Source organism: Falco rusticolus, chromosome 1 (genome assembly GCF_015220075.1).
Source record: "Falco rusticolus isolate bFalRus1 chromosome 1, bFalRus1.pri, whole genome shotgun sequence".
In the NCBI taxonomy this organism is placed as follows: domain Eukaryota; kingdom Metazoa; phylum Chordata; class Aves; order Falconiformes; family Falconidae; genus Falco; species Falco rusticolus.
Window position 1 is genome coordinate 19,634,319 of NC_051187.1, and position 19,626 is coordinate 19,653,944.

Here is a 19,626-nt window from a genome sequence, read left to right on the forward strand (position 1 = left end):
TGCAGGGCTGGGTGCCCCGGGGCAGGCCTGGGGTCGGGAGGCAGCTGGAGCTGGAGCTGGGCGCGTTCCCGTGCGCCCCCCGCCAAGCGCCGCGCGCCCCCGACGTGGCCAGTTGCTCGGCGCTGCGCCGCGCCCGCTGGGCGGGGCCTCTCTCGAGGATACGCCCCTTCCCGCCCACCACCGCGCGTGGCCCCGCCCCTAACGCACTCCCAGGCGCAGCGACGCGTGCGCGGGGCAGCCAATCAGAGCCGTGCGTGGGTTTCAAATAGGCGGCGCGGGAACGGCACCGGGAGCGGCGCTATGTGGGCTGCCCGGGCCCCCGCCGTGAGTACGGGGTGGGGGCGTCCCGGTGGGGCGGCGTGGAGAGCCCCGGGGGGGGAGGGGTGGGGGCGGGAGGGGGTGGGGGGGGTGGTTTCAAACGGGCGGGGCCGGCACCGGAAGGCCGCACCGGGGCCGTGCGGGCCGCCCTGACCCCCGCCGTGAGTGCGGGCCGGGGGGCTCCCCACGGGGTGGGGTTGGGGGCGGGGTCCCGGTGGGGCGACGTGGAGAGCCGCGGGGGTGGCAGGGGCGTCTGGTAAGGACCGGAACTGTCCCTGTATATATGAAAAGGGGGGGGGGGCGTTGGGGCGTGCTGCCGGTGGTGCTGCCGGTGACCCCCGGTGCCCACCCCCCCACCCCCAGGCGGCGCGGAGGCCGCGGCGCCTCCCCCTGCAGGAGCTGCAGCTGCAACCGGGCGCTGAACACACCACCCTCACCCCGCTGTTCCGCCGCCTGCGGCTCGAGGTGGGTGCGGGGCGGGGTGGGGGGACACCAGGGGAGGGGGCTGGGTAACGGGAAGGGGTGTCGGGCTGTACCGGAACTGGTGGTACTGGGGTGAGGTGCCAAGGCACTGGGATGACAGGTATGATCTACTGGGGTGGGGGAAATGGGACAAACGGCTATGGGGGGATGGGAGGAAGGGCAGGACAGCCCTGACCCTCGACCCCCCCAATGTCTTGTAGAACTGTGGCACTCCGGTGTCCTGCACCCGGGGGCGCCCCAGGAAACCCACACTGGCACCCAGGCCTCTGGAGCCCCTCAAGAGCATCAGCCCAGAGCCCCCCAGCAGCCCTGTGCGGGGGCCCTGCACCCCGAAGCCCGCCAGCAGCCCTGTGCCAGCCCCAATATGCAGTGCAGTCCTGGGCCCCTGCACCCCAGAGCCCCCCAGCAGCCCCGTGCGGGGGCCCTGCACCCCAGAGCCCCCCAGCAGCCCCGTGCGGGGGCCCTGCACCCCAGAGCCCCCCAGCAGCCCCGTGCGGGGGCCCTGCACCCCAGAGCCGCCCAGCAGCCCTGTGCCAGCCCCAATATGCAGTTCAGTCCTGGGCCTCACCACCCCAGACCCCCCCAGCAGCCCTGGGCAGGCGCCCTGCACTCCGGAGACCCCCAGCAGCCCCATTCCAGGACCCTGTACTTCAGAGGCCCTGAGCAGCTCAGTCCTGGAATCCCGCACCCCAGAGTCACCCAGCATCCCGGAGCCCCCTGACAGCACAATGCCAGCCCCCCTGTGCAGCCCCATCCCAGTGTTGCATACTTCAGAGCCCTGTGGCAGCGTGACCCCAATGCTCTGCACCCCAGGGCCCCCCAGCATCAGCAGCTCAGTGCCTTGCACCACAAACCCTCCAGGCAGCACCATCCAAGCACCCTGCACCCTCCAGTCCCCTGGCAGTACCAGCCTGGCCTCCTGTACCCCAGGGCCCCCCGGCACCAGCTCCACCCCACGGGAAGCCCCCTTCCACAGGTGGCAAGTGGTGCCCACCCACTTCTCCTGCAGCCCTGCGGGCACCATGCCCCTGGCTGGGGGTGCTGGTCCCCTATCTTGTCAAGACACCCCTGAGGGAGCAGAGTCCCCTGCCCCACCAGAACAGGACCCCCCTGAGCTCCCTCCCACCGAGGCACAGAGGCTGGAGCCTGCTGGGTTGGAGGCAACGGCCACCCCAGTCCCCTTGCCTGAGGTGGCCCCAGGTGCCGTGTCCTGGATGTTGCCACTGGTGTGGCTGGAGAAGAGCCTCGGCACCTTGTCCCCGCTGGATTCCCTGCGGCACAGCCTGCCTCTGCCGGTGGCCGCCACGAGCGCCGGGACGAGCGTCACGCCGGTGGCCGCCACGAGCGCCGGGACGAGCGTCACGCCGGTGGCCGCCACGAGCGCCGGGACGAGCGTCACGCCGGTGGCCGCCACGAGCGCCGGGACGAGCGTCACGCCGGTGGCCGCCACGAGCGCCGGGACGAGCGTCACGCCGGTGGCCGCCACGAGCGCCGGGACAAGCGTCACGCCGGTGGCCGCCATGAGCGCCGGGACCTTCATGACCCCCCGGGACCTGCAGGAGAGGAGCATGAACACATACGTGGGTGCCCCCCCCTGCGCCAAGGACAGTGCTGCTGAAACGGACTCTCTGCTCTGGCAGTAAGTGTAGGAACATGCCTCCCGCCCCAGATGGGACTGTAACACCCATGCACTGCCCCTGCCCTCTCTCTGTCCCCAGTTGTCCTCGGGAACAGCTGAAGTCCCTGCCACGGGCAGAGCTAGAGGTGCGGCTGGAGAGCACCCTCATCATCATTGAAGCCCTCTCGCTCCAGCTGCGCCACTGCCAGGAGAGCCAGCGGCTGCTGCCTGGTGTGGGGCCGGCCGAGCAGAGGGATGTGTTCATGCAGACGGACATCACCCATGCCAAAGGGGTAAGAGCTCTCGCTGCGGTGGTGCCACCCCATTCCCTGTGGCCTCAGTGCCATGACGGGGCCCATGTGCCGCTGGCAGGATGGTGGCCCTGGCTGCACCGCAGCCTGGTGGAGCAGAAGGGAAGCGGGGCTGCTGTGGCACCATGCATGGCATGATGCGCCTGGCACTCCTCCGGCCGCGTTATCATGTCCAGCTCTACTTGCTGAGCTTGCTGGATTTGAACCCTTTGTGTGGGGAAACATCCCTGGCACACACAGGGGGAGGGAGAGTGGGAGGTGCGAGCTCTCGCTGGCCCCCAGGGTGGAGTGGGGCTGGGGCGAAGCCCCCTCTGCTCTGCTGGGATGCCCTTAGGAGGAGGAGATCTACCGCAACCTCTACCTTGAGCTGCGGAGGAAAACGGAGGCTCTGCAGTGGCAGCGGGGAGCAGAGCAGGACCTGCGGCGGCAGCTGGAGCTGGCCCTTGAGCGGATGGTGCGTCTCAGCCGGGCTCACCTGTGCTTGGCGCTGCCTGTGCTGGTTCTGGGAGCCCTGCCTGAGCACCGGTGCCCTTGTCCCTTCCCCAGGGTGACTGGAGCAGGCAGCGCCTCCTGTTTCAGGGCTTCGTTGATGCGACTTCTCAGAGCTTGCAGGATGAGCAGGCAGCCCTCACCCAGGAGGTGATCCCCCCTTTCCCCCTGGGTTTTGGGAGATGCTGGCGCTGCCAGCACACATGGCAGCCGTCAGCTACAGCTGGTGCTTCCTGGTGCTGTCCCCTCTTGCAGCGGGAGCAGGTGAGGGCCCTGGTGTCTCGGTGTGGAGCCGTACTGGAGAGAGTGCCCAGCAAGCTGCGGAGCTGCCTGGAGGAGCGGGATGCCATGAGGCAGCGAGCAGAGGAAGCTCTCCGAGCCAAGGAGGAGGTAGAGGGGCAGCTGGTGGCAGGGTCAGGGCAGGGTCTGCTGTCCCCATGCCTTTCATGGAGCATCTCGACAGGGTGAAGGGCTCCTGAGCATCCCAGGGGAAAAGTCCAATGTAGCCCTAGAAGGCCTTGTGGCTGCCTGGGGCAGCTGGAGCTCTCTGGATGTGGTTTTGGCTTGGGCTGTGTCCCGCTGGGAGCGGGAGCCCTGGGCATCATCATCGTGTGGGGATGCTCCTCGGAGTTGCCCCTCATGCAACAGTGTGCCCAGAGCAGCATCCTTCCCTCGGCAGGGAGATCGCTTCCTGGAGGCCTTCCGTGCCCATGCCAGTGCCCAGATCAGCGCCCGCAGCCAGAGCCTGGCCTCCCAGCAAGAGCTGGGCACGCTACTGGCAAATGCCATCCACCAGCAGGTACTGAGTGGCTAGGGATCTCCGGCTGCTTCCCACCTGGGTCACTGGGGGGCTGGACAGGCATCCCCATGCTCTGAGCGATGGTCTGGGAGGGGTTTGGGTCCACCAGAGGTTTCTTTGTGCAGCTGTGGGGAGCTGCCCTGGATCTGGCCTTGGGGCTGGCGCTCTCCTCCCTCCATGGCCAGCAAACGTGGCTCTTCCAGCACGGCAGCGCTGACCCATCCCTCCTGCCCCACAGGCATCCCTGTCTGCTGAGACTCAGTCTTTCCGGGAATTCATAGATGTCACCTTTGAAAATCTGGAGGAGGAGAGGAGAGCCCTGGATGTGGAGGTGAGGGGTGTCCCAGTGGGGGCTGGCGGTGGGCTCAGCCCCTCGCCTCCCCACCAGCATGGCTGGTGCCGCTTTGCTCTGTCTTGGAGCGCCTTGTGCCCTGGGTGCCACGGGCAGCCCGGCTGCCAGACCGGTCCCTGGGCATGCAGCAGGACAGTGCCACCAGCCAACATGGCCACACTGTCCCGGCTTGGAGGCTGGCAGTGCCATGCCATGCTGATCTCTGCTTGGTGCTGTCTCCCCTTGCAGCGGGAGCAGGTGAGAGCCCTGGTGTCCTGGTGCCGAGCCGTGCTGGAAAGAGTGCCCAACAAGCTGCGGAGCTGCTTAGAGGAGCGGGATGCTGTGAGGCAACAGGCAGACGAAGCTCTTCAAGCCAAGGAGGAGGTAGGGGGTTGCTAGTGCAGAGTGGTGACTGGGGGTGTCTGGGGTGCTCCCTTGCACGGGGTGACTCAGGGCACCCCTTGGTGTGGGAGCACCCTATGGGGAAGAGCAGCCCAAAGCGAGCTTGGAGGGCACTGTGTCTCTGCAGGCGTCCTGCCAGCTGAAGAAGACCTCAGTGGCCTTGCAGGATGCGGTGGCTCAGCTGGAACAGCTGACTGTGGACAAATCCTGTCTCAGTGCAGGTAGGGGTGGGTGACACGGGGGCTGGAGCTGCCCCTGTGCCCCCCACCATGCTGACAGCTCCGTCCCTCACAGAGCTGAGCTCCCTGATGACGAATCTGGCCAGCGTGGAGCAGGAGCGGGATGAGCTGCAGCAGCAGAACAGGAAGCAGTGCGAGGAGATAACCCAGTGGGTCTGAGCCCTGGGGCAGGACATTACCCCTCCCCCACCTCCTGCCACCCCTGGCCCCCAGAACGCGGCACCCCCTGACCCTGTCCCGTTCCTACAGGCTGGCACAGGAGAGGGATGCCCTGCAGCAGGACTGCAATGGCCTGCGCCAGGAGCTGCGGGAGGCCACCGAGTGCCGGGAGGTAGGAGCTGCCTGACCCTGCCCACGATGTCACGCGCTGCCAGCCCCCGTCTCGGCCTCGCGGGAACGCTGGCAGCCGGCCAGGAGCGGGATTAGCCCTCCCACGGGAGGGGGTGAGCGTGGTGAGGGTGGTTGACATCCCGCACGTAGCACAGCTCTCCATCCTGCCCAGCGGCAATTCCTGGGGAGGGGGGCGGGGAGCTCGCCGGGATAATTTTCTCCCGGCTGCAGGCGTGTTGCCCTCCCCCAGCCTGTCTGATGTCCCCAGTAAACTGCTGGTCTGCTGGGGTAAAGCTGCCCCTAATGGGAAACGGCACCCTGAGGCATGGGAGGGACTCTGCCGGGGGTCCCAAGGGTGCACTCACAGCTGTGTCCCCCCACCCTCTTCCAGTTCCTTGATCAGGAGAACTGCATGTCCCGCACGCAGCTGCTGGAGGTGGAGGCCAAGCTGAAGTCCACGCTGGCCGCCCTGCAGGAGCGCACCCTGCAGTACGAGGAGCTGATGAATTCCCACGAGTGCCTGTGGTACTGTCCCCGCTCACCACCTCCCTCTGTTTTTTGGGAAATCGAGCTCCTCCTGGGGGTTGGGGAACACTGCTCCGGGCATTGCTGCCCCAGCCAAGTGTGGTTGCCACGGCTGTGGGGAAGCCTACCAGAGCCCATCTTGAGGGGGGCTGCCTAAATCCGTGGGGTTTGCACCACTCCCAGGTCACAGTGGGAGCAGACGTGGGAAATGTCCCCATCCCACGCTGAGGAGGGGGGATGCTGCTCCTGCTGAGGCTGATGCCATCCCACAGTGAAGAGCAGGCTGCCCTCTGCAAGGAGCTGGAGAGCACCAAGGCCAAGCTCCTTGACTTGCAGCACAAGAGGGACAAAGTCTCCTGGTGTTTCACGGACATTGCCAAGAGCAAGATGCGGCTGCAGGAGCTTGCAGACAGCCTCAGGGCTGCTCTGCAAGAGGAGGTAGGAGCCCTGCCTTGGGACAAGGACCAGGGGTGGCCTGAGGGGTGTGGGACACTGGTGGTCCCCCATGATATGGCTTCGAGACACCCCCTGCTCACCCAGGCAGTGCAGAGCTGTCACAAGCTATCACAAGCTGTGCTCTCTCTCCCCTCTGAAGGATGACGATGCGCCATCGAGAAGCAGAGCCTGGTCCGTGGCCCTGCAGGCACAGAGCTGGCAGACCCCCCGCTGTGCCTGGACCCCTGCCCGCTGCACCCCGGCCCGTGCCAGGACCTCCTTCGTGGGCAGTGCTCTGAAAGCGCTGTCGGCAAAAGGTGAGCTGGCACCCGCTGCCTGGGTGCTGGGGGGGGTGTCCCTGTGTGGGGGTGGGGATCGTTCCCTCCCATGCTGGGGGTGTGGTGCTGGATGAGGAGGAGATCCTAGTGTCATCCCTGTGGGTTCCCCAGTTGTGGCCTTGTGGCAGCCATGGTTTGGGTCACGGCTCCTGTGGGCAGCTGGGGTTTTCTCCGAGCATCCCACGTGAGTGAGCTCTGGTCGTGCTCCCCGCAGCACGCAGGGCTGAGCACAGCACCGCTGCCCTCTCCTCTTGCAGATGCTGACGAAACCACCGGAGGTGGAGGTGCCTTTACTAAGGACAAACCTTCCTTGACAGCAAAGCCACCAGGTACTGGGGCTGTCACCCTGCCCTGGACCCTGTGCGAGGGCTGCACGGGCTGTACGAGCAGGCATGGATTCCTGCTTGGCACCGTGTCCCCTGAAGCTGATGTTCCTTCCATGCTGCTCATGAACCTCTGCCCTGTCTACAGAGCCTGAGACCAGTCTCTTGGAAAGCATGAAGGAGCTGAGAGCCGTGGTCTCTGACGTTGCCACACTGAGCTTCCGCGTCCAGGAGCAGGAGCAGAGCAAGTTCAAGGCGCTGCAGACAGAGATGTGGGTTCAGTGGGGGCTCATGTTGAGGGCTGGGGATGGTCTCTCCTGTGGGCAGCCTGTCTGGGGTTTGCCTCTTGTCCTAGCCCAGGATTAGACCTCTCCTGCCATGGCTAGAAGGGCTTTTTCTAGCTGGCCAGGCTGGTGCATTGGTCCCTCCCACCATGGGGCTGGTGGGATGCCCAGGACGGGGTTCAGAATCTGTCACCATGACAGGCTGTGATGCTCACCTGCTCAGCACCACTGTCTTCTCCCAGCTCTGACCTGCAGCTCCGTCTGGCTACCGTGACATCGGAGAGTAAGGAGAAGATGGACACCCAGGCTGCCACCATCGCTAAGCTGAACAAGGCGCTGAGGGGCAAGATAGAGGTGAGCCGGTGCCAGAAGTGGGCCAGTACTCGCCCCAGGGCAGAGCCGAACTGGGACGGGTGCTGATCTAGGACACTGAGAAATCTGGGTGACCGGTTCTGGTGATGCCCCTTGGGTGCTTCTGGCTCGTGTGACCTTCTCAAACATGAGAAAACTCACTCCCTGCCGGGGTGCTGGGGGTGGCCAGGGACAGACACTGCCTGACACCACTTCTTCCCCACCGCAGAGTGAGAAGGAGCTGCAGGACGTCGTGAAACAGCAGGAAGAGAAGATGCTGCAACTCCTCGACCAGAGAGGGGAAGTCATGGTGTGTGATAGGGGCCTGGCTGGGCTGCACGCCTGGGCAGCGCCAGCCACAGAACCCCCCTCAGCATCTCCTTTCCCCCTGCAGCAGCTGAAGGAAGAGAGATCTCAGCTGAGTCGCGCGCTCCAGCGCGCTGAGACGGAGGTCAAGGTGCTGTGGGAGGAGGTGCGAGGGCAGGAGCCCAAGGTGGACACTGCCCATGTCCAGGAGAGAGTCCTGCTGCAGCAGCAGGTGAGGCTGAGGGGCTGCTAGGGCTGAGGGCTCCTCATGTCACCATCCCTCTGTGGACAGGGGCCCTCTCCAGACCTCACTCCTGGAGCAGGTGACCAGCTCAAGGGCAGGGGGGAGCCTTTCCCCACCCCCCCCCCTCCCCGGGGTCTTGTCCCACAGTGATGTCTCAGCGGCGCTCGCTCTTTTTGCAGTTGGACAAACTGCGGCTGCTGCTCCTGGAGAAAGAGAATGAGAATATGCTACGCTCTGACAAGTACCTGGGGCAGGTATGGGGAGCCCCGAGGGGCTGCCATGGCTCTAGTCCCCTCTCTCTTGGGCTGGTCCCTGCCCAGTTTTGGGGCAGGCTTCTGACAGACATCTCCCACTGCAGATCAGGGGGCTGGAGCTGAGGCTCCAACACGTCCAGAAAATTCTGAGGACCCACGAGGAGATGCAGGAGAAGATGAAAGAGGTGAGATTTATGGTTCGTAGCTCTCACCCTTGCTGTGACTGCAGCAACACCAACCCTTCATCCCAAATGCTGTCACTAACACTGCTGCTGTCCCCAGGTCCTCTCAGCCGTCCCCGACATGGCAGCGAACTGCCAGGAGCTCCACTGCCTGCTGCTGTACTTGGGCCTGGAGCCAGGCACTAGCAGCAAGGAAGCAGCCGAGCCACTGTAGCCTGAAACCTGCCTTTCTTTAATGTTGCAATTATTGACTAAATAAAGTTGTGTTGGCTTTCACCCTGCCTGGTATACGGATGCAGGAAGCTCCTGATGCCCTGCGTGGGGACAACTAATCCAGCCTGCGCTGGCTGCTCCTGCTCAGTCCCTGTCACGGGGCCACAGGCACGGCTCCCTGCCACCCCAGGGCCTCCCCTTGGCGGGGTGCACTCACCCCCCCGCTGCTGCTCGCTCTCAATAAGGCGCTGTGCGTTCCCCAGGCTCCCACCCTGCGGCCCCGGCAGCAGCCAGCGTGCCCGGGCTGACCTAGCTTCCCTTCCCGGCCCCGCTCCTCCTCCTGCCCTAGATTCCCTCTGTGCCCCCCTCCTGCCTCCCCCTGCGGAGGGTATCGGGAGGCCAGTTCCTGCACCCCACGGCGGGGCTGTGGGCCACATGCCTGTTGCATGGGGCTGGTTCCCCCTCCCCGCGTGGCTGCAGCATGCAGCATCCCCTGGGTGGTGGTGAGGGCTGCCTGCCAGGTGCTGGGAGCTCTGCCAGCTCCCCAGTCCCCTACCCCTGGGACCTTGTGCTGCATGGGGGGGCTTCCTCGGGGGCTCCCTTGCTCCCAGCACAGCTCCAGCCTTCACTCCCTCCTTTTTCTACTAGGGCATCTCCTGCGGGATCCCTCTCCCGGTGTTCCCGACCCCGAGGATGCTCCCCACTGCCACGAGGGCCATGCAGCACCTCCCTCCCCGAACGTGGCCCAAAATAGCAGCATTCAAACAAGTGCTCTGGTTTTTAATTGCCTGCTTCTCCTGCCCGGGGGGGGGGATCACCTTCCCCTGCCCTCTGCCGCAGCCCAGAGTGGGGCGGGTGCTGCAACACCCGGGGTGCTGGCACCTTTACCCCAGCACCCAGGGAATGGAGGTGCTGAGGGTTGCGCCTCTATTTACCAGGTGCGTGGGTGGCTGCTGGGGAAGCAACGTTTGCTGTTCCCTGGTGTTGCACCCTTCCTTCCTGTGGCTGTGACCCCCTGCAAGGGGTCAGATACAGCCCCCCAAGACGTGAGGTGGGCAGCGGGGGGCCCAGGTGGTTCCCGGCTCTGGGGTGCGGGGGGAGATGTGCCCCTATCCCTGGATTAGGGCCACGCGGGGCGGCTCAGCCCTCCTTTTACGGCAGGGATTCAGCAGCAGGGTCCTGGCAGCTGGCCCGTGGGGTGAGCAGGGACACTGCTATTGTCCCTGTGCTGCCTGCAGGCAGCTTTTCTGGGGGGACACCGCCGTCTCCTGTGGGACTCCCTGCTCTGCCCCGGGAGGCTCTGCGCTGCTGGGTCTTGGCCCCTGGTGACACAGCCGGGGGCTCTGGGACAGCAAGCAGGGTGGCACCGTGATGGGTGGTACAGGGGGGTCCCTGGCCCAGAGGTGATGGGGGGAAGGTGACAGTGGCAATGGGGGGGCATGGCGGGGTCCCCAGCAGCAGCACGGGGGTGTCAAGGGAAGCCCCTACCCATAACCAAGAATGGCACAGTGGGGTCGGTGGCACAGAGGGGTCTCCGGCAGCAACCGGGGATGGCACAGTGGGGTGCCTGGGTTGCCTGGGGGTCCCTGCCCATGACGGGGGGGGGGGGGGGGGGACGGACACTCAGCTGGGTCCCTGGCCGGGGGTCTGGGGGGGGGGTACAGAGTGGTCCCCACCAGCAGCAAGGGGTTGCAAAGATGTGGCACCGCAGGGCCCCCACCCCGGGGTTGTCGCCCTGGGGGGTCCCCACCAGCGCCACTGCCGGTCGCCGGCGGGGCTGGGAGGGGGGTGCGTGCGGCGGCGGGGGGGCGGAGCGGGCCGGGGGGGCCGGTCCTGCCGGGTGCCGCCCCGCCGGTCACGTAGCTCTGCGGCAGCGCAGCCCCATTTACCGCGGGGCCGGAGCACACAGCCCGCAGTCCGCGTCCGCCGCCGCCCGCCCTGCGCACGGTAAGGGGGAGCCGGCGGGGGGGAGGGGGGCGCCCGGGGGGCGCCCGGTGACGGGAGCCGGCAGCACCGCCGAGCCTCCGGGGCGTCTTCGTGCGGCGCTGCCGGCATCCGGGGGGTCGGGCAGGGCTGGGGGGCGCCGGGGCAGGGGGGGCGGCGAGGTAGGGGGAGCCCCGGGCGCCGGGGTGTTGGGGGGTGGGAGGGTTCTGGAGGCACCCCCTGCGCTGGAGCAGCCGGAGCCCAGGCGGTGCCGGCCGGGGGGATCGCCACCCCGGGGGGCGCGCCAGCTCCCCCGGGCATCACCGGCCCCGCGGGGCAGCGCCAAGCCCGGGCGCCCCCAGCCCCGGGTAGTGCCGCCCCTGGGGTCTCTCCTCCCCGGGGAGCGCCATTCCCGAGGTATTCCCCCCCCTCCCAGTATCCCCAGCTCCAGGCTACCGCCACCCCCCCGCGTCCCAGCCGCTCGGGGTAGCCCCGGCCGCGGGGCAGCTCCATCGCCGGCCCCCCCGGGCCCTGCCCGCCCCCCCGGGGCTGCGCTCCCTAAGATGGCTGGGCTGGGGGCGGGCGAGCAGGCAGCAAAATGGCTGGGAGCTCCCCGGCATCCTCCACGAGGCCCTGGCCGGCCCGGGGCGAGGGCAGCTGCCTGCTGTACGCAGGGAGCCCACCCCCCTGGCTGGCAGGGCTGGGGGTCCCCAGCCCCGTGGGGTTCCCCGCAGGGTGCTGGCGGGGGGGGGGGTGGGTGCCACCCCGCCGGCGCGTGACTCAGCCCCCGTCTGCTTGCAGCCACCACCGCCACCATGACGCACCAATACCCCGCGCTGACGGCCGAGCAGAAGAAGGAGCTGTCGGACATCGCGCTGCGCATTGTGGCCCCCGGCAAGGGCATCCTGGCTGCCGATGAGTCCGTAGGTCAGTGTTGGGGGGCTCTGGCCCGCCACCCCTTTTCCCCACGCCGGAGGCTGATGAGGGTGCTGGGTGCCTGCAGGGAGCATGGCGAAGCGCCTCAACCAGATCGGGGTGGAGAACACGGAGGAGAACCGCCGGCTGTACCGCCAGATCCTCTTCAGTGCCGACAGCCGGGTGAAGAAATGCATTGGGGGCGTCATCTTCTTCCACGAGACCATGTACCAAAAGGCTGACGATGGTACCCCCTTCGTCCAGATGATCAAGGACAAGGGCATCGTTGTGGGCATCAAGGTGTGGGGGGTTTCCGATGGGTTTGTGGGGTGCTGAGGGTGCTGGGAGGATGCTGGTGGGGCTCAGCGCTGCCTTCCCTTCTCTCCACAGGTGGACAAGGGTGTTGTGCCGCTGGCTGGGACAGATGGGGAGACCACCACGCAGGGTAGGTGGAGCGAGCGGTGCACACAGCACGGTGGGGTGGGGGCCGCAGGGTTTGGGGCTGTGGGGCTGACGCGCTGCCTGGCAGGACTGGACGGGCTGTCGGAGCGCTGTGCCCAGTACAAGAAGGATGGGGCTGACTTTGCCAAGTGGCGCTGCGTGCTGAAGATTAGCGACAACACCCCCTCTGCGCTCGCCATCATGGAGAACGCCAACGTCCTGGCCCGCTACGCCAGCATCTGCCAGCAGGTACGTGGCTGTGGCTTTGCCCCATGGGGTGGGCACTGACCCATAGCCAGAGTATTGACCTAAGGATCCAGGAATTGCCCTGTGGGGATGGGCACAGATCCCTGGGGCCCAGCGTTGCCCCCGTGCCTGAGTGTCATCCCATGGGGCTGGACATCAACCCAGAGGTTAGGTAACACCTCACGTGGCTGCTCATTGACTCTCAGGACCAGGCATTGCCCCATGGAGTGGACATCACCTATGGGGTCAGGGATCAATCCACAGGGCCAGGCATTGCTACATGGGGCTGGGCATCGCCCCACAAAAGTGGATATTGCTCCGTGGGGCCAAGAATTGACCCCCTCAGGCTGGGCATCACCCCATGGGGCCAGATATCACCCCACTGGGATGGGTATGACCGGCAAGGGTGGGCATTGAGCCTTGGGGCTGAGCATCGCCCCCCAGGTCCAGGCATTGCCCCACATTGCCATGGGGCCAGAGGGATACCCAGGGATGTCCCCATGGTGGCATCTGCTTGGTGTTTGCAGAACGGCATCGTGCCCATCGTGGAGCCGGAGATCCTGCCTGATGGTGACCACGACCTCAAGCGGTGCCAGTATGTGACAGAGAAGGTGAGCGGTGGGGTGGGCAGCAGGGTGGGCACCATGCTGTGCTGTGCTGTGACGTGCCAGGGGACCCCACACTGCCTGTCTTTCCCAGGTGCTGGCAGCTGTCTACAAGGCACTGAGCGACCACCACGTCTACCTGGAGGGGACCCTGCTAAAGCCCAACATGGTGACACCTGGGCACTCCTGCCCCACCAAGTACAGCCCTGAGGAGATTGCCATGGCCACTGTCACTGCCCTGCGCCGCACCGTGCCCCCAGCCGTGCCAGGTACTGGCACCAGGATGTGGCAGGGACCAGGAGGGGGATGCCCTGTGCCCCCCGCAGTGCCATAACACAGCTCTCTGCAGGTGTCACCTTTCTGTCCGGGGGTCAGAGTGAGGAGGAGGCTTCCATCAACCTCAACGCCATCAACACGTGCCCGCTAATGCGGCCATGGGCCCTCACCTTCTCCTATGGGCGGGCACTGCAGGCGTCGGCGCTCAGTGCCTGGCGCGGGCAGCAGGACAATGCCACCGCCGCCACCGAGGAGTTTGTCAAGCGTGCAGAGGTGAGGGCGATGGCCCTCGCAGGAGAGGGGTGCTGAGGGCTGCGTCCCCTGGGGTGGCAGGGACCCCAAGGGCTGCGTCCTCTGGGGTGGTGGGGACCCCGAGGGCAATGTCACCATGCGAAGGGGTGTACTGGTGCCTGTGCCCATTGGCAGAGGGGATGCTGATGGCCATGTCCCCCAGGGTGATAGGAGACACCAAGGGCTGTGCCCCACAGGACAAGGGGTGCCAAGGACCATGATCCCCATGAAAGGGACACAGTACTGTGTCCATGGGGACAGCGAGGGCTGTGTCCCCACGGGGGAATGGGGGATGCCAAGGGCCAGGTCCCTGTGGGGTGGGCCATGCCCTCGAGGGTGCCACAGGACATCAAGAGCTTGTCCCTGTGGGAAGAGGGATGCCAAAAGCCATGTCCCCTGGGGTGGTGGGGGAGACCAAGGATTGTGCCCATTGAGATGGGGGACACTGAGGGCTCTGTCCCTGTGGGAGGGGGATGCCAAGGGCTGTGTTGTTGCAGGGGTGCAGGGGACACCGAAGGCTGTGTCCCCATGAGCTGGGGGACCCTGAAGGTGGTGTCCCCAGGGACTGGGGTCCTCGGGGGCCATACCCTCTGGGGGCCACTGATGTTTCTTTTCCCTGCAGGTAAATGGGCTGGCGGCGCTGGGCAAGTACGAGGGCAGCGGGGACGACTCGGGGGCCGCCGGGCAGTCCCTCTATGTGGCCAACCATGCCTACTGAGCCCCAGCCGGGCACCCCACCAGCCCCCGCCCTGGCCCCCTCCCCACCACTGCTCACACCCCGCTTCCACTCCAGCCACCCAGGGGAGCCGCCACGCGGGGAGGGGGAGGGGAGCGGGCCCCATGGGCTCCGTGCTGCCGCGTCTGCAGATGAGGTGGGGGGGCTGGGTTACCTAGCCCCCCGAAGGGAGGCACCCGGATGCCCCTTTGGTGGGGGGCTCTGGCCAGGCCGTGGAGGGGGAGGCCAGGCCGCGTGGGGGGGAGGCAGGAGGGGAGGCCTGGGGGTGCCCCTGCTCAGCCGTAGCTTCGCAGTCCCGGTCGCTGCCGCCCTTGGAGCGCGTGTGTTGTGTTCGCCATGTGCACCCAGTGTACCAAATAGCCTAACAACAAATAAACGGTAGAGACAGCGCTGTGCCGCCTCCTCCCTCGCTGCGGGGCACCGGCTGCTGCCCCATCCCGGCCGCGGGTGCCGCTTGTGCTCATCCATGCAGTGAGCTGTGCCCGGTCTCAGCCCACCTGCACACAGAGGGGGCTCTGGCACCTGGGGGCGGGGGTGGCTGGGCTCGCTCAATGGGCCAAGGGGCGGGTAAGGACCCGCAGTTCTCCTCCCCCAGCCCCGTCTCGTTTCCCTTCCACACCCGGCATCCCGGCCGCGGTGCTCGGAGCTGCACAGCCGCCCGCACCGGACACCGCTTGTCCTTCCGTGGCACTCGTAGCGGCCGTGCGGCCAAGGCCCACCTCCTCAGGGCTGGCGCCGCGCTCTGATTGGTGTTACTGCCCGCCCGTCTGCGCCGCCGCGCTCCGAACTCGACGTCCATTGGCTGTGCTAAAGGCTGGGCGCTCTGACTGGCCGGGCTGGGCATAGGCCCCGCCCCATCAGCTGGGACGGGAAGTGAAGATGGCGGCGGCGGCAGCGATAGCGGCGGATGAAGCAGGTACCGGCGGCACACGGGTGCCCGCCCGCTCCCCCCGCCCCCGTCCCCGCTGTGCCCGGTCCCCGGGCCGGTGCTGAGCGCTGTCCCCGCAGAGCGGGCGCGGGGCCGCCGGGCCGCCCTGTCTTTCGCGGCCATCGCCGTGGTGCTGGGGCTGCCGCTGTGGTGGAGAACGACCGAAACCTACCGCGCCGCCCTGCCCTACGCGGGCATCGACGGGCTGGGCCAGCTGCCGGTGAGCGTCGCGGGGCCCGGGGGGCGGCGGGACCGGGTGGGGCCCGGGCTGACGCCGCCTCTGCTCAGTTCCAGCTGGCGGTGCCTGTCGCCGTGGTCTTCGCCCCGGGGTCGGTGCCCGGGGACCTGCCGAGGCCGCTGCCCTTCAGGGACGTGCAGGAGATGGAGATTCCCGTGAACTGTGAGAGCCCCCCGGCTGCCCCCGCCCTTCCCCGGGGGGTCCCTGCGTGCCCGCTGTTTCTCTCCCCAGGAGGCAGCACCACAGCTCCCAGGGCCCCAAACCCACGGTCACCAGCATCATCCTGTCCGAAGGGGGACAGTGGGGACAGCAGAGTCCCCAGGGTGCTTGCAGGGAAGAGACCAGCTCCCCTCCCCGGGGATGGGTGCTATGGCAGCCCTCGGAGGGTGGGATGCGCCCTGGGTGGCGTGGGGGTGTCCCACCTGCCAGCGTGGACTAGCTGAGGCTGTGTGCCACGCTGGGTCGCTCTGCTGAGGTTAGAGCTGGGGCCCAAAGGACCACTTGTGGCATGTGTCACCCAGGGGCTCTCTCTGTTGCTCTTGGCACCTGGCTCCTGCGAAGGGCCTGTGAGCCAGGGTTAGCGGGTTCACTCGGGTTTTCTCACCCGACAGTGAGAAGCAGCATCACGTCCCGCTACGAGACCCTCTATCGCAGCACCACGGCTCAGGAGGAGGCAGCGCTGGATGCAGCTACCGCACAAGGTACCGGGATGAGGGACTGCAGTAGCTGGGGGAGCTCCGTGGGGGAGCAGTCCCCCCTTCCTGAGGCTAGATAGGCAGGGGACTGGGCTTTACTGCGTCTCAGGGTAGGATGGGGCTTGGAGTGAAATTCCCAACCCTGCTAATGTCTCTTATCTTCCCCAGAGGCTGACGCTGCTCTGCGCTCGCTGCAGGATGCTACACTGGGCTCTCTGACCATGTACGTGGTCCCTGAAACTTCGTCTCTCCTGCCTCAGGTAGGGAGCAGCACCCTGCAGTGCCAGCCTTTGCGTACTTCACCCCTCCCAGATGCCCTGGGGGGAGGTGTCTGTCCCCAGGCTGTCACAGGTGGCACCGTGCTCTTCTCCCATGTGTGGGCAGGAGCCAGTCCTGCTCCCAGCCCTCACCCCTGCCCCTTCCCCAGGGCATCAGCGTCTACGTGGGGAAGCACCGCAGTGCCCTGGTGAGGGCTGGGGGGGGCCTGGCTGCCCTCCGCACCCGCCTCTGGCAGCTCACGCAGGTGATGTCCTTCACGGCCAGCTCCATCGCCACTGCTCTCTCGGACCGTGTGCCTGATGGCCAGCTTGGCCTTGATGCCCGGCGGTACTTGAAATCCAGCCTGGGTACGGATGTGCACTCCAGCCCCGTTCTCTGACCCGGGGAAAGCCCCCTGTCTCAGGGGTCAGGGCTTTTTCCTACTGTCCTTCTAGTATCCCTAGATGTCTTCTGGGTAACAGACCCCAGGATCTTCCCTTTGCCCTTGGCAGGTGCTCTGGGCCAGGATCCACGCTGCGATTGCTGTGTTGGGGCACTGGTGCATGACCCCACATCGGGGAGGGCCGGGGAAGAGGGGGTCAGGTTCTGCCACTCCTGGGAGCTCTGTCATGGCCACATGTGTGGCCTCAGTATCAACAGGTGGTGGCTGTGGTGGTGCCTCACAGGCTGTGGGTCCTTGACAGGGTATGAGATCACCTTCAGCCTGCTGAACCCCGACCCCAAGTCCCATGCTGTGGACTGGGACATCGAGGATGCTGTGGACCGCTACGTGCAGCCCGTCCTGGACAAACTGAGCTTGGTGGCCAACTTCTCTGTGGACTCGCAGGTGAGGGCTGGGAGAGGCGGTGGGGAGAGCCCAGCTCAGTCCTTCCTGGGTGCCCCAGGACACGCTTCTCTGCCAGCAACGTCTTCGTGGTGTGCCTGCAGATCCTGTACTATGCTGTCTTAGGAGTGACACCACGCTTTGACAAGGAGTCCTCCAGCTTCCTCCTGAGCGCTCACAGCCTCCCACATGTCATCAACCCTGTGGAGGCCCGGCTAGGTGAGCATGAAGTCACCATGACTGGCTGTCATGGGACTGGGCTCTGCTGAGGGAGGGGGGACAGCTGTGCCTATGGCCTGTGCCCCTTCCCTCCCTGCAGTGCCATGCCCTGCCAGCCCCAGATGGGAACGAGGGTGATAGAGACCTGCTGGCCTGGCCGTCCTGCTTGGGGCTTGCTGTGGAAAGAGCCAGGCTGGGCTCTGCCCCGGCACTGCGTGCGGGCGATCTGCTCTTGCTGTCCCTGCTGGCCAGGGCAGTTCTTTGACTCTGTCCTGCTGCAGGCTCCAGCGCTGCCTCGCTCAACCCTGTGCTGAACTTCCTGCTGTACGTGCCAGAGCGTTCCCACTCCCCTCTGTACATCCAGGACAAGGACGGAGCCCCAGTGAGCACCAACGCCTTCCACAGTCCCCGCTGGGGTGGCATCGTGGTACGGGAACATGGGGCGCTGGTAGTGCTCTGACAGAGTGGCGGCTCCCCCTCCCCAGCGAGTGCTAGTAGCCCTGCCAGCCCCAGGGCTCCGGCTGGGGCTCGCTGACAGGCTTTCCTGCAGGTTTACAACATTGAAGCCCCTGCTTCCCCCCAAGCCTCCCTCCCACTGCATGTGGATGTGGACATGGTGCGAGTGATGGAGGTTTTCCTGGCCCAGCTCCGGTGAGGATGCTCTCTTCCCTCCCTGGGCCTCTGCGTGTGCTCTCTTGGCAGATGTGGAAATTGGTGGGGTCAGAGCAAGTGCTACGCATGCAGCTTGTTTGCTTCTCTGTGGGCTCTGGGAGGTAAAGGGTGGCTTTTTGTGGCCTGCAAGGTGCTGACCACTGGCCAGCACTTCTGTCTGGCCAGAGATGCTGGTATATCTCCCACCTCCTGAGGTGGGAGGCTTGGCTTGTCATGCCCTGCATCCAGGAGGCCACTGGGCATCGTTGAGCCCTGCCAGGACTCAATACAGAGGGGAAGGGGAAGAGCAGGGACTGCATGTGGGACTGCAGGCTTCTGATGTGGGCTGGGATCTTCCCCTCCACTCCCAGGTTACTCTTTGGGTTATCTCGGGAAGAGCTGCCCCCTGAGTTTCTGCTGGAGAGCCCAGGGAACGAGGGGCTGGCCGACTGGGAGCTGGACCGTCTGCTCTGGGCCCACACTGTGGAGAACATTGCCACCGTCTCCACCACCTTGACCTCACTGGCCCAGCTCCTGGACAAGATCGGGAACATTGTCATCAAAGATGATGTAGCCTCTGAGGTAGGGCTGGGGGACCCTGAGGGGAGGAGCAGAGGGGGCCAGGTGTTGCTGTCCGTGTGCCAGACCGTGAGCTCCTGCTGGTGTGGTACTGTGAGCGAGGCCCCCAGGCTTCTTTCTGTGGTCCCCCCTGGCCAGGGACTGACTGTTGGCATTGTTCCCACACAGGTGTACCGAGCAGTGGCTGCAGCACAGAGTGCCATGGCTAAGCTGGCCACAGGCCACCTGCACTCTGCTTTCCAGGCCAGCAAGGAAGCAGTCACTTCCTCAGAGCGAGCCTTCTTTGACCCATCTCTCCTCCATCTTCTCTACTTCCCCGATGACCAGAAATTTGCCATCTACATCCCACTTTTCCTGCCCATGGCCGTTCCCATTCTCCTCTCCCTGGCCAAGATTGTGCGGGAGGCCAGGCAACGTCAGAAGGAGCCCACCAAGCTGGACTGAGCCCATTGCGATGGTGCCTTCTCTTGGGGCTGGGGGTGTCCCCACCTCGTGCAGTATGTTGTCATGGACCCATGGCCTGAGCTGACACCCCAGAACGGTGTCAGGACTGGGCCCGGCAGTTCGGTTGGGTCTGTGGTGGCCAAAATGCAGGAGTGGGAAGAGAGGCTGCTTGGAGGGGTGGGAGATGCTCTCAGTCTGGGTCCTGAGCCCTCTGCCCAGAAGGGGAGAGAGGAGGGAGGGGGCTCCCCGTGTGCACCCCCCACCTTGCTGTGTTTCAATCAAGCTGCTCTATAAATAAAGACACACCCCCACTTCCGGGGGGGGCTGATGTGGGGCTGTGTGACCCCCCCCCCCCCGTGAGCTGTGTGACCCCCCTGGTGAGCTGTGTGTGGGCTGTTGCCCCAGCCCCGCTTGCCTGCCCTTGCCCCCCCCCCCCCCCCCCCGCCCCTCCCCTTGCTTTATGGGGTCTGGCTCCTGCCTTAGGGGTCTTTAGTCAAAAGCGCATGTTGGGTGGGACAGTTATGGGGTGCAGCTGTTGGGGGGGGGGGCACAGTTCTTCCTT

The 19,626-nt window shown here is 66.1% G+C and overlaps 3 protein-coding genes across 5 annotated transcripts; all 3 read left to right on the forward strand.

Moving 5' to 3' along the window:
- The first annotated feature begins 21 nt into the window (after positions 1 to 21).
- On the forward strand, positions 22 to 8,838 carry SPAG5 (sperm associated antigen 5). Of its 2 annotated transcripts, none has more exons than XM_037373963.1 (24): positions 22 to 324; positions 682 to 783; positions 1,002 to 2,440; positions 2,520 to 2,712; positions 3,065 to 3,184; positions 3,277 to 3,369; positions 3,475 to 3,609; positions 3,899 to 4,018; positions 4,257 to 4,349; positions 4,599 to 4,733; positions 4,879 to 4,972; positions 5,046 to 5,139; positions 5,240 to 5,321; positions 5,712 to 5,845; positions 6,118 to 6,283; positions 6,441 to 6,597; positions 6,876 to 6,947; positions 7,090 to 7,213; positions 7,468 to 7,579; positions 7,806 to 7,886; positions 7,971 to 8,114; positions 8,306 to 8,380; positions 8,485 to 8,565; positions 8,663 to 8,838. In XM_037373963.1, the coding sequence occupies exons 1-24, from the start codon at positions 301 to 303 to the stop codon at positions 8,774 to 8,776; spliced, it is 3,984 nt and encodes a 1,327-aa protein (XP_037229860.1). In that variant the 5' UTR covers positions 22 to 300; the 3' UTR covers positions 8,777 to 8,838. The 2 variants fall into 2 exon arrangements, with proteins under 2 accessions (XP_037229860.1, XP_037229867.1); XM_037373970.1 differs by having other exon boundaries at positions 7,974 to 8,114.
- A 1,753-nt stretch (positions 8,839 to 10,591) lies between these two features.
- Positions 10,592 to 14,599, forward strand: ALDOC (aldolase, fructose-bisphosphate C). The gene is made up of 9 exons (XM_037374035.1): positions 10,592 to 10,722; positions 11,500 to 11,625; positions 11,702 to 11,913; positions 12,004 to 12,058; positions 12,143 to 12,303; positions 12,828 to 12,911; positions 13,000 to 13,174; positions 13,255 to 13,454; positions 14,095 to 14,599. The coding sequence occupies exons 2-9, from the start codon at positions 11,514 to 11,516 to the stop codon at positions 14,188 to 14,190; spliced, it is 1,095 nt and encodes a 364-aa protein (XP_037229932.1). The 5' UTR covers positions 10,592 to 10,722; positions 11,500 to 11,513; the 3' UTR covers positions 14,191 to 14,599.
- Positions 14,600 to 15,014: 415 nt separating this feature from the next.
- Positions 15,015 to 19,407, forward strand: PIGS (phosphatidylinositol glycan anchor biosynthesis class S). 2 transcript variants are annotated; one of them, XM_037374026.1, is made up of 12 exons: positions 15,015 to 15,124; positions 15,217 to 15,356; positions 15,425 to 15,536; positions 15,983 to 16,075; positions 16,238 to 16,329; positions 16,497 to 16,695; positions 17,032 to 17,174; positions 17,276 to 17,390; positions 17,672 to 17,817; positions 17,941 to 18,041; positions 18,413 to 18,623; positions 18,789 to 19,407. In XM_037374026.1, exons 1-12 carry the CDS (start codon positions 15,088 to 15,090, stop codon positions 19,062 to 19,064), a joined length of 1,665 nt encoding a protein of 554 aa, XP_037229923.1. In that variant the 5' UTR covers positions 15,015 to 15,087; the 3' UTR covers positions 19,065 to 19,407. The 2 variants fall into 2 exon arrangements, with proteins under 2 accessions (XP_037229923.1, XP_037229927.1); XM_037374030.1 differs by having other exon boundaries at positions 15,986 to 16,075.
- The last annotated feature ends 219 nt before the right edge of the window (positions 19,408 to 19,626 follow it).